The following is a 12,349-nucleotide window of genomic DNA, read 5'->3' as shown; positions in this document are numbered from 1 at the left end:
GGTAATTAGGATCTGCCACCATATGCCTGGCCAAAGAGGAAAGTCAACCTGGCGCTGGAAATATAGCAGTGTTGGTGCCAGGCAAGCCTCATCAGGGAGATCATTCCATAGTTTGGGGGCCACCACCGAAAAGGCCCTATCCCTTGTTGCCACACTCTGAGCCTCTCTCGGAGTAGGCACCCGGAGGAGGACCTTAGATGTTGAACGTAGTGACCGGGTATATTCACGTCGGGAGAGGCGTTCCGTCAGGTATTGTGGTCCCAAGCCATGTAAGGCTTTATAGGTCAAAACCAGCACCTTGAATTGGGCTCGGAAACATACAGGCAGCCAGTGCAAGCGGACCAGAACAGGTGTTATATGGTCAAACCTTCTGGTTCCCGAAATCAATCTGGCCGCTGCATTTTGCATGAGCTGCAGCTTCCGAACCATCTTTAAAGGCAGCCCTACGTAGAGCGCACTGCAGTAATCTAACTTGGAGGTTACCAGAGCATGGACAACTGAAGCCAGGTTATCCCTGTCTAGATAGGGGCGTAGCTGGGCCACCAACCGGAGTTTGTAGAAGGCACTCCGTGCCACTGAGGTCACCTGAGTCTCAAGTGACAATGATGGGTCTAAAAGAACCCCCAAGCTACGAACCTGCTCCTTCAGAGAGAGTGCAATCCCATCCAGAACCGGTAGAACACCCCCCCCCCATCCTGTCAGCAGAATCACCTATTAACAGCATTCTACTAACAGCATTTATCCTACTAACAGCATTTATCCAGCATTCTGGGAAGCATATGGATGTTTCGCAGAAAACACCTAAAAATAAAATACATTATTGTGTAAGTGCCTAGGAGAGAACATAGTCTGAGAACCTCAAAGGAAAATTCAAATGCAATACAGGAATAAAGTAGTTTTAAAACAATACTTTTAGGAATTGTATGAAAAGTTTCCATATTGCATGTAGTTGGTTGAAAATCAGCGTATGTTGAGTTTTATCTTTCTGGAAGGCAAAGCTATTCTTAATTCTACTGCAACTCACTATTGAGATCTACTTACCAGATTCTGGGTTTTTTCTGCGGTTTCCATTCTTTTTTGGTGGATCACTTCTTGCAAAACACTCTAGTAGAAAAAGTAATTTCTTAGCAGTTAAGGAAATAAGAAGTTCTACTTTTCACTTTGAACTCCAAAATACTCTAAAATTTTACCTGGGATTTTGTTCTTCAGATTATGTAGCCATTTATTTATTTATTTATTTATTTAATTTATATACCGCCCCATAGCCGAAGCTCTCTGGGCGGTTTACAAAAGTTAAAAACAGTGAGCGTTAAAAAGTATACAAAATTTAAAATTTGTTTTCTCTTCCTTGCAGACCCTCTGGTGTTTTTGAAAACATTTCCCATATTCCAAACATTGATGTGGTTTTTCCCCTGTGTGGACTCCCTAGCGCATTTGAAGCTGTTCTTTCTGGGGAAAATATTTGCCACAGTCAAAGCATTTAAATGGTTTCTAGGGAAGCTAGAGAGAAACAATGTGCCCACAGAGGGAGTACTGCAAGAGTGAATGAGGAAGCAAACACAGCCATGCTGAGTGCATTCATCTATGAGAACTTTGCCCAGCCTGACTGCAATGGACGGAGGCCCAATGCAAGTAAGTCCCTCTCTGCACAGGGCACAAATAAGCCCTCACTCAAATGAAGGTAGTATCAGCATATTCGTACAAGTTGCAGCTGCATACATTTCCTAACACCTGAACAAGCCATTGATTTTAATGTTCTACAAAGGCAAGAGGAGTTCAAGGGACAAGGTGTCTTAAAGTATAACAACACCCCCAAACCTAAGGTTGTTCTTTAATAGAAAATGCAATGCCAGAGTAGCTTTACATCTCAAACTGACTTTTGTAAAAGTCACATACACACCGTTTTCTGCCGATATTCTTGGTTGAGTTTTTTCTCCAACTCTTGAATATCTTGAGACAGCTCCTTGAACTCTACTTGTTGATCTGCTGGGATAGTACTGCATGTACAAAAAAAATGTTCGGTACTTCGCATAAATTCATACTTATATAGTCTAATTACCCTTTCACTTATTAGAAAAGCTGTTCTTTTTTGATGTAACTGTCTCGCAACTTTAAGCGTTGTAGTGCTATATAAGTGGACACTGTTTATAATCTTACAGAAACTATAAATGAGAACAGTTCTCTCAATTAATGTCTTACACATAAAGGTGAATCTTTATGCAAACTAAGCCAAATATAGTTCGAATGTATGTCAATGTCCAGGGCCAGAAACTGCAAATTTAGGCAGAATTGGAAAGGATCTTATAGAGCATGGGGTAGGGCATCAGAAAAATTTCTTATGAAAATGAATCTCAACAGGGAAGCTAGCACAATAGATTATATAGCAGTTTCTGCCAATCTGCTCCCAGACATTCATAGATTTGAAGTTAACAACAGGGTTGAAAGTGATCATTTCCCTCTATCACTGCTATTTAATTTTGAAATGCTCCACCTCCCACATCCCTCTCAAAATTTAAATGGAATTCATGTGGGAGAACAGAGATTAAAGTTGTCAACCAATCTGGGCACTTCCATTTTTCAGATATTTGAGAGTCCAACTTTTAAATCCCTTTATCAAAAAATCTTACATTCTAATTCAGATATCTTAATTGCTTATCAAACCATTATTCAAAATCTTAGACCTAAATTGGTCTGTGACAAACAATTTAAACCCAATAGAGAAGTGGGCAACAGATGGTTTGATCTTGAATGTAGAGATGCTCGGAAAGCATTAATACATTATTCATGACAGGTGTTTAGAAATAATGGTACTACCTCTCCTGACATTTATTTATTTATTTATTTATTTATTACATTTTTATACCGCCCAATAGCCGAAGCTCTCTGGGCGGTTCACAAAAATTAAAACCACAGTAAAACACCCAACAGTTTAAAACACAATTACGAAATACAGTATAAAAAGCGCAACCAGGATAAAACCACACAGCAAAGTTGATATAGGATTAAAATACAGAGTTAAAACAGTAAAATTTAAATTTAAGTTAAAATTAAGTGTTAAAATACTGAGTGAATAAAAAGGTCTTCAGCTGGCGACGAAAGCAGTACAGTGTAGGCGCCAAGCGGACCTCTCTGGGGAGCTCGTTCCACAACCGGGGTGCCACAGCGGAGAAAGCCCTCCTCCTAGTAGCCACCTGCCTCACTTCCTTTGGCAGGGGCTCACGGAGAAGGCCCCCTGTAGATGATCTTAAGGTCCGGGTAGGTACATATGGGAGGAGGCGTTCCTTCAGATAACCTGGCCCCAAACCGTTTAGGGCTTTAAATGTCAATACCAGCACTTTGAATTGGGCCCGGACCTGGACTGGCAGCCAATGAAGTTGTAAAAGGACTGGCGTAATGTGATCTCGCCGGCCAGTCCCTGTTAATAACCTTGCTGCCCTGTTTTGCACCAGTTGAAGTTTCCGGACCGTTTTCAAAGGCAGCCCCACGTATAACGCATTGCAGTAATCCAAACGAGAGGTTATCAGAGCATGGATAACTGTAGCTAAGCTATCTCTGTCCAGATAAGGGCGCAGCTGGTATATCAGCCTGAGCTGATAAAAGGTGCTCTTTGCCACTGAGTTCACCTGTGCCTCAAGTGACAGTTCTGGATCGAAGAGCACCCCCAAACTACGGACCCGATCCTTTAGGGGGAGTGCAACCCCGTCCAGGACAGGGCAAACATCACCTCGCCGGACAGAAGAACCACCCGCTAACAGTACCTCCGTCTTGTCTGGATTGAGTTTCAGTTTATTAGCCCTCATCCAGTCCATTACCGTGCCCAGGCACTGGTTCAGAACAGCCACTGCCTCACCTGGGTTTGATGAAAAGGAAAGGTAGAGCTGGGTATCATCCGCATATTGATGACACCTCAGTCCACATCTCCGGATAACCTCCCCCAGCGGCTTCATGTATATGTTAAACAGCATAGGGGATAAGATAGAGCCCTGTGGAACCCCATGGCTTAGGTGCCACGGCACAGAGCAATAATCCCCCAGCACCACCTTCTGGAATCGGCCATCCAAGTAGGAGCGGAACCACTGCAACGCAGTACCTCCAACTCCCAGCTCAGACAACCTATCCAGAAGGATACCATGGTCGATGGTATCGAAGGCCGCTGAGAGGTCCAGGAGAACCAACAGGGTCGCACTCCCCCTGTCTCTCTCCCGACAGAGGTCATCCCACAGGGCGACCAAGGCAGTTTCCGTTCCAAAACCAGGCCTGAAGCCCGATTGAAATGGATCTAGATAATCCGTTTCATTCAAGAGTGCCTGGAGTTGTCCTGCAACCACCCGCTCAAGCACCTTGCCCAGGAAAGGGATATTAGCCACCGGCCTGTAGTTGTTAACATCTTCCGGGTCCAGATTAGGCTTCTTCAGGAGTGGTCTAATTACCGCCTCTTTTAAAGAGGCCGGCACCACTCCCTCTCTCAAGGAGGCATTTACAACCTCCTGGACCCAGCCGGCGATCCCCTCCTTATTTGATGTAATGAGCCACGAGGGGCAAGGGTCAAGCACATTCTAGCTTCTATGAGGTTATCTTATAAGGCACTCTTAAAACAAAAGAAAGACACAATGGAAACAATTAGCCCTCGCTGTGACGGAAAAGAATGAGAAGCAGTTTTGGGATATAACTTCTACTGGTATGCACAGTTAGACTGGTAATTATAGGGAACATTTCTTCTCATCAGTGGCATACTCATTTTAGCAGATTTTATGGAGCAACATCCCCGGGGAACCACCCTTCTACTGTTTCTGAAACTACTTGTCTGCCTTATTGGCCCCATGTCAGTGTCGGAGATAAAGAAGTTGATTGCAGCTCTTGCCCTGTGCAAGGGTTCAGGAGAAAATATCATGCCTCCAGAAATATTTAAGTATTTTCCTGAGTGGTGGGCCCCAATATTAGCTAAAGTGTTTACTCATATTAATAATACAGGTATAATCCCAATGGGCTGGAAACAGTGTTGTTGTTCCTATTTGCAAGAAGGGTGATAAGCAAGACCCAAACAATTATCGGCCTATTCGTCTTCTAGATATTGACTCTAAAACTATACAGTAAACACCTGCTAAAAAAACTGGAGGAATTTACCAACCATATTATCCACCCTGAACAGGTTGGATTTAGGAAAGGGCAGAGCACTATTGACCATTGCTTGACTCTATTTTTTAGCCCAACAAGGGATTGCTGGTCCTACCAAACATTTATTTGTTGCCTTTGTTGATTTAGCAGCAGCTTTTGATTTGATTGACAGAAACTTGTTGTGGAATAAACTGGCCAACACTAATATAGATAAGCACCTATTGTTTCTAATTAAGGAACTCTATTCCAATACAACTGGCTCATTAACTGATTCTATCCCCACAAAGGAGTAAAACAAGGATGTCTACTGGCACCATTACTCTTTAATTTATATTTGAATGACATAATCCCAGCATTGTCTGGCCCAGAACTTTTTCCGCCTTCAGTTGGGTCAAAGAAGATTTCTATCCTTTTATATGCTGATGATATGGTTCTAATTTCACTTCCCATATAGGTTTGAGAAGGCTGCTCTCTAAACTCAGTTTATTTTGCACTAAAGAAAAACTGAGCATTAACTAGACAAAGGTGATGGTGTTTGGGAAAAGACATTCTCATTTCCAATGGTCTATCAATGGTCATCAGATTGAACAATGCTGGGAATTTAAGTACCTTGGCATTCATTTTGCAGAAAACCTCTCCTGGAAGCCCCATATAGAAGCTACTAGAGCAGTGGCTTTGAGATCTATTGGAGCAATCCTTAGATTTTATCACACTACAGGAGGACACTTGGTTGTTCCAGCCCTGAAAATATTTCAAAGTAAAGTCATTGCCCAGATCCTATTTGGTGCTGCTGTCTGGGGCTGGGATGACTTTCAGATAGCTAAACTGGAGGCACTTCAGAACACATTTCTTTAAAAACTGTTAAGACTTCCACCAGGCATTGGTCCAGACAGAAGTAGATCTCCCCTCTATTAGATCTCGTATTCATTTTATTTTATTTAACTACTGGAGAATTGTATATGATTCCTCAGTTAGGATATTCCCCAAGCTATGTTTTGAACAGCTATCAAACTGCAAAAGCTGGAGTTCAAGATATTACAAGTTGCTTGAACTGTATCCTGCTCTTCTTGACAACTTTTCTGTCTTGAACTTAAAGGAGAAACTTCGGGAATATATTTTTAACCATGGTGCTCGGCTGGATAGACAGGCTATCAACAATTCTAAATTTTCAAAACGGTGGTATAGGCTTTATAAATTTGACCATCAAAGGGCTGTTTACCTGGTAAAGCTTGCATCCCCAAAGCTTAGGCAAGCATGTACAGCCCTCCGTTTTCAAACAATGCCTACAGCTGTGACAGATGGCAGATATCATCATACCCCTTTGACCCTCCGTCTGTGTATTTGTGGGGCCCCAGAAATTGAAGATTTGCCTCATTATTTGCTCTTGTTCTTTATACTCTGAACCAAGAACTATTTTTTTTAATCTATTTTGTATCAACTACACTTCAATACCACTTCAGAAAAGATTTTCTATCTCTTGTCTGACACTGACTCTAGGGTAACGCACAAGGTATTTCTTTTTCCCCTGGCAGCAATGATAATTCGGGCAAGACTTATTACTGAGATCGCAGTTGACTGTGCTGGAAATGCTCTTATCTAACTACAAATTTTATATACAAATTATGCTTTTAATTGTATTGAATTTTATTCTTTTATTATGTAAGATCTGTATGTGATTATATGTAGTATTTTCATATTGTTGTCTCTTCATGTTGTATTTATTTTGCATGTGAATGGCCTACAGCCTAAACATTAATAAATTACTACTACTACAAAATGAATCTAATTTCTATTGGAATTTTTTTCAATTCATTATTTCTGGAAAATCCAGTATCACTGGGCACAGTGACAAAATGAGGCTCTGTTCCCTTCCCCCCTGCTTATTGGGAGTTATGAGCAGAGAGGACAGCAGAAGACATAATAGTAGAACCAGAGGGGAAGGAGCCTCCCACCAACCTCCTCCTTAGGAGGAATGCACAGTGAAAAATCATGTTTGGGGCAAGAAAGAGGAAGAAGATGCAAACACCTTTCCTCTCCTCTCTGGCCAATCCCTGTCCTACTACAATGTGTTGCCACCTTACTTGTATCACACTGTTAGCCCATATTCATTCTCTTCCCCATACAAGGCAAAATAATAATAAGTGAAGCCACAAGAGAACTGTCCAAAGTGAAGATGGAAAGGACCATTTCCCATGTAAGAAAATGACAACTGTTGACTTCTATGGAAGTAAGGCAAAGTGCTGAACTCTTGTCACCATTGACCAACCCCAAAATTATCTGAACATAATCACAGAAATAGATAGCTGAAGTGAGAAGGAATGTAAGTACACAAGAATTCATTGGCTGTATCTAGTTACCTGTTAATAGTTACCATTTAGAATGCTCCACACTGAACATCTAAGGCCAATTTACAACTGACCCTAGCATGACAATATAAGCATTGGGACCCAGGAGCAAACCTTTGGTTTACATGCCATCCCAGATTGCAAAGAGCACACACAGGGATAGGCAGATCATGTAAACAGGGTTTACACTTGCAGGCTCCAATTCATACTATGGATTTTATGCCTTATAGGGAAAGATGTTTGCATCCCAAAGCATGTAGATCCTTCAAAACCCTGTGAACTGGGTCCTTAAATGCCATTGGTTGTTTTAAACTGAGGTATCCAATCAGTAGACAGCCTACTCAAGCTTCTCCAGCTTCAATGTTGCCTCCTGGATTGCCATCTGAAGTCGCTGCTCTCTTTCCATAGCTGATTTCTGAGGAAAGAACATGTTATATATAATTTATACCTTACTCTACAAAACAGCTTGTTGTCACACTTCCTCAATAGCTGGGACTATGCTTAGGGGCAGCTGAGGCAGTAACAGTTACAAATGCAGGTTGCTTACCTGTAACTGTAGTTCTTCGAGTGGTCATCTATGCATTCACACATATGGGCTTTGCGCCTGCGCAGAGACCAGACCGGAACCTTCTCTAGCTGAGTGGAACGTTTTTGGCGGGAACCCCTCCCCCACGCTACCGCGCATGTCCATGGGGTTCCCGCCCTTACCTCAGTTTACAGGAGTCCGACATTGTGCCCCCATAAACATGAGTGTAAATAAAATAAAGTACATTCCACAATATAACAGTGTCATTTATAAGTCTCACACCACCAAGAGGGGATGGTGGGTGGGTTGTGTGAATGCATAGATGACCACTCGAAGAACTACAGTTACAGGTAAGCAACCTGCTTTTCTTCTTCGTGGTCTCTATGCATCACACATATGGGCGAGTAGCAAGCTGACATACCTTTGGAGGTGGGTTGGTGCATCATCTGAAGATCTCCGAGAGCACTGTCCTCCCAAACGAGCAGTCCTGCCTCGCACGGGTGTCCAAACTGTAGTGCTTGACAAACGTGGATGGAGTGGACCACGTTGCGGCTCTACAGACTTCAGTCAGTGGAACACCTCTGGTGAAGGCCACCGAAGTTGAAACAGCTCTGGTGGAATGAGCTGTCACAGGTTTCACTAACTCTATTTTAGAAATAGAGTAGGCCAATTCAATTGTCTCCACTATCCAACGTGACAGTCGTTGGCAGGAGACAGGGAGTCCCTTAGAAGGCTCCCCATAACAAATAAACAATTGTTTTGTCTTTCTAAAATTGTCCGTTCTGTCTTTGTAAAAAGCAAGAGCCCTTCTTACATCGAGAGTATGCAAGGAAAACTCAAGAGGTGTAGTTGGGTTAGGAAAGAAAGCAGGCAAAGTAATGTGCTGGGACAGATGAAAAGTTGACACTACCTTAGGTAGGAAGGCTGGGTCTGTGCGTAGCACAACCTTGTCCTTATGAAAAATAGTGTACGGGACATCTATCCTAAGAGCTTTAAGCTCACTTGCACGTCTTGCCGATGTGATGGCTACTAAAAAGACAGTCTTTAAAGTAAGCAGCCTAAGGTCTGTCGAAGCCATGGGCTCGAAGGGCTTGCGTGTCAATGCTTGCAGCACAACTGACAGGCTCCATGGTTTCACGATAGTCTTCACAGTCGGTATCGTGTTCTTCAGACCTTTCAGAAATTTCTTGGTTGTTGGATGGGTAAAAGGTGTAAAACCATCCACACCCTGATGAAAAGATGTAATCGCAGCAAGGTGAACCCTGATGGATGCGAGCTTAAGTCCCTGCTGGAAAAGTGTCAATAAATAATTGAGGATAAGGGCTAAGTGGCAAGATTCTGGTATTTGATTACCATCTTTTGATGCAAAGTTCTGAAATCTTTGCCACTTTGCTGCATAAGATTTCCTTGTGGAAGGCTTTAGTGCTGCCAAAATAATGTGGTCCACAGTCAAAACTCTGGTTCCAGAGGAGGAGTGGTTGTTATCCTCCATGCAGTCATCTTGAGGGTCGACAGATCTGAGTGTCGAACTCTGCCCTGGTGTCGAGACAGGAGCTTCGGTATCGACGGGAGCCTGATGTAATCCCCTCTCGATAACCGAAGGGCGTGAGAGAACCACGTCTGTCGAGGCCACCACGGTGTGATCAGGATGCAATTGGAGGTGTCCATCTGGATCTTGGCTAACACCTTCGTCAATAGCGGGAAGGGTGGAAAGATGTAAAGGAGATTTCCTTTCCAAGTCCTGGTGAAAGCATCTCCTAAAGAGTGCTTTCCCTTTCCTGCTCTGCTGCAGAACCTGGAACAAGCTGCGTTTTCTTTGGTAGCGAAGACATCGACAGCAGGGCGGCCCCAGCAACGAAAGAGATCGTCTCGGACCTCGACGTCGAGCTCCCACTCGTGGTCGACACCGAAGGACCTGCTGAGGGAGTCCGCAATGATGTTTTCCTTTCCTGCTACATGGATGGCAGTCAGGTAAGTCTTTCTCTTGATGCACCAGTTCCAGATTCTGAGTGCAGAACGGTTCAGAGGGTGCGATCGTGTTCCACCCTGCCTGTTGATGTAAGCCACAACGGTGGTGTTGTCTGTTGCGATCAGGACATTTCGGCCCTCGATCATTTGTGAAAAAGTCTTTACGGCATTCTCCACAGCTAAGAGCTCCAGATGGTTGATGTGTTGTTCTCTTTGATATAGAGGCCAGCGACCCTGAGCGGTAAGGGAGTTGCAATGAGCTCCCCATCCTTCTAAGGATGCATCTGTTGTGATCGTTACCGAGGGCGCCTTCTGTTGGAATGGTACCCCATCGAGGAGCGTCGACATCGAGAACCACCATTGCAGGGATGCCCTCACTTGCTTCGGTATCGAGAGGTAAGTTCGTCGAGCATTGTGTCGAAGATCGAAAGTCCTCAAAAACCAGGCCTGTAATATCCTCATCCTGAGTCTTGCAAACCTGATGACTGCAGTTGTAGCTGCCATCAAACCTAGTAGTCTCTGAATTGTCCATGCCGAAATTTTTCGGCGGCTCTCGGTATCGATGGCTAACTGCTGAAGGGTACTCGCCCTGGCCAAGGGTAAGTACGCTCTCCCGTCTCGAGATGAGAGGGTTACCCCTATGAAGTCCAACCTCTGCTGTGGGGTCAATATGGATTTTTCTTCGTTGATCCACAGCCCCAACGAGTCCAACAGGTTGAGGGTAGTTAGAATATCTGTCCGGAGCGTGTCGCTGTTGTCCGCTACCAGAAGCCAGTCGTCGAGGTATGGATAAACAAATATCCCTTTCTGTCTCAGGTGGGTACACACCACCGCCATGACTTTCGTGAAGACCCTCGGTGCCGTGGCCAATCCGAACGGAAGAACGGTGAATTGGTACTGGGCTGTACCGATGGAAAAACGAAGGTAAGCTTGATGCGACTTCCTGATAGAGATATGGAAGTACGCATCCTTCAGATCCACCACTGCGAACCAAACCTTTTTGTGTAGGAGCTGCAAAATCGAAGCAATCGTTATCATACGAAACTTCCTCGGGGTGATGAATTTGTTCAATTGCCTTAAGTCCATGATCGGTCGAAGACCTCCATCTTTCTTCGGGACCGTGAAGTATCGGGAGAAAAACCCCTGGTTGAGTTCCTCTGCGGGTACGGGAGAGATAGCTCCCTTCGACAGCAAGGTCTGTACCTCGAGCAGCAGAGGAGGGGATGGCGCCGTTACTTTCACGCCCGAAAAAGGAGGAAGGACATCGAGCTCGATGGCATACCCCGAGTTGATGATAGTGAGCACCCAGGAGTCTGTTGTTATTAACTCCCATTGATGGTAATGGGGTGCTAGGCGGTTCGCAAAGGGAGGTGGATCTGGATCCGAAAAGTCAAACCCGCTGCTTCTTGCTGAAGTCAGGCTGCCTTTTTTCTTGTTGGTACCTGCCTTGGTAAGGCCTCTTCCTCTGAAGCTGATGTTGTTGCTGTCGAGGTTGGAGCTGGTATTGGGGTCGATGCTGTTGTTGCATCGGAGGCCTTGTCCATCTTTTTGATCGGTACTGAGTCTGAGGAGGAGCAGTAAACCCCATCTTTTTGGCTGTTGTTCTTGCCTTATAGATGGAGTCTAGTGTTTCATCGGTTTTTGAATGAAATAGACCTTCGCCATCGAATGGCATGTTTTCAATCCTAGCTTTGGTTTCGTGCGTAAGATTGGCTGATCTGAGCCAAGCATGCCTCCTTAAAGAAATGGCCCCCATCATCGATTTTGAATGGCAGTCCACCTGGTGTCGAGCGGTGGACAATTGTTGCCTTGCTATGGCTGATGCTTCGTTTTGAAAAACCCTTGCGAGCTCTTTTTTGTCCTCTGGGAGGTGTTCACACAAAGATCCCATCTTCTCCCAGAGAAAAAGCTGGTACCTCGCCATCGTTGCCTCGTATGCAGACGCCTTGATTCCTAGGGCGGAGGATGAGTAAACCCTTCTTCCAGTTTGGTCTAACTTTCTCCCCTCTCTATCTACGGGCGCAGAATGGGTTTTCTGTGACTGGCCCTGTGCAGACTCCACCACTATTGAATTTGGTTTAGGGTGTTGAGCCAAAAATTGTGTATCATCCTCTTTTACACGGTATAGTGATTCTAATCTTTTTGAAGTTGTTTGAGCCACTGCTGGAGTTTTCCAAGACAACTGAACTGCTTGTTTTAGGGCGTGAGGTATTGGGATGGCTAGACGTTGATTTGTTGTTGTTTGAAACACGTCATAAATTGGGTCGATGACCGATTCATCTGCCTGCTGAATGTCGAGGCCTAATGCATTGGCCATTCTGAGCATATGGTCTGAGAAACGGACCATATCATCCGACGGCGAAGAAGGGTCAGCATCATCGACTGCATCGTCCGG

General features: G+C 44.4%; 1 protein-coding gene across 1 annotated transcript in view; it reads right to left on the bottom strand.

The window, feature by feature from the left end:
• Positions 1-12,349, bottom strand: part of NUF2 (NUF2 component of NDC80 kinetochore complex) — a 50,042-nt gene that overhangs the window by 12,901 nt on the left and 24,792 nt on the right. The window contains exons 6-8 of the mRNA XM_063133277.1: positions 7,802-7,875; positions 1,901-1,997; positions 1,042-1,104 (exon numbers count right to left, since the gene is read on the bottom strand). Of these exons, the coding sequence (XP_062989347.1) occupies positions 1,042-1,104; positions 1,901-1,997; positions 7,802-7,875 (234 nt within the window). The remainder of the gene's footprint in view (positions 1-1,041; positions 1,105-1,900; positions 1,998-7,801; positions 7,876-12,349) is intronic.

The sequence above is a fragment of the Elgaria multicarinata genome, chromosome 1 (genome assembly GCF_023053635.1).
Source record: "Elgaria multicarinata webbii isolate HBS135686 ecotype San Diego chromosome 1, rElgMul1.1.pri, whole genome shotgun sequence".
NCBI classification, from domain to species: Eukaryota; Metazoa; Chordata; class Lepidosauria; order Squamata; family Anguidae; genus Elgaria; species Elgaria multicarinata.
Note: the sequence above shows the minus strand (reverse complement) of the source record. Positions and strands in the feature narration are given on the sequence as shown.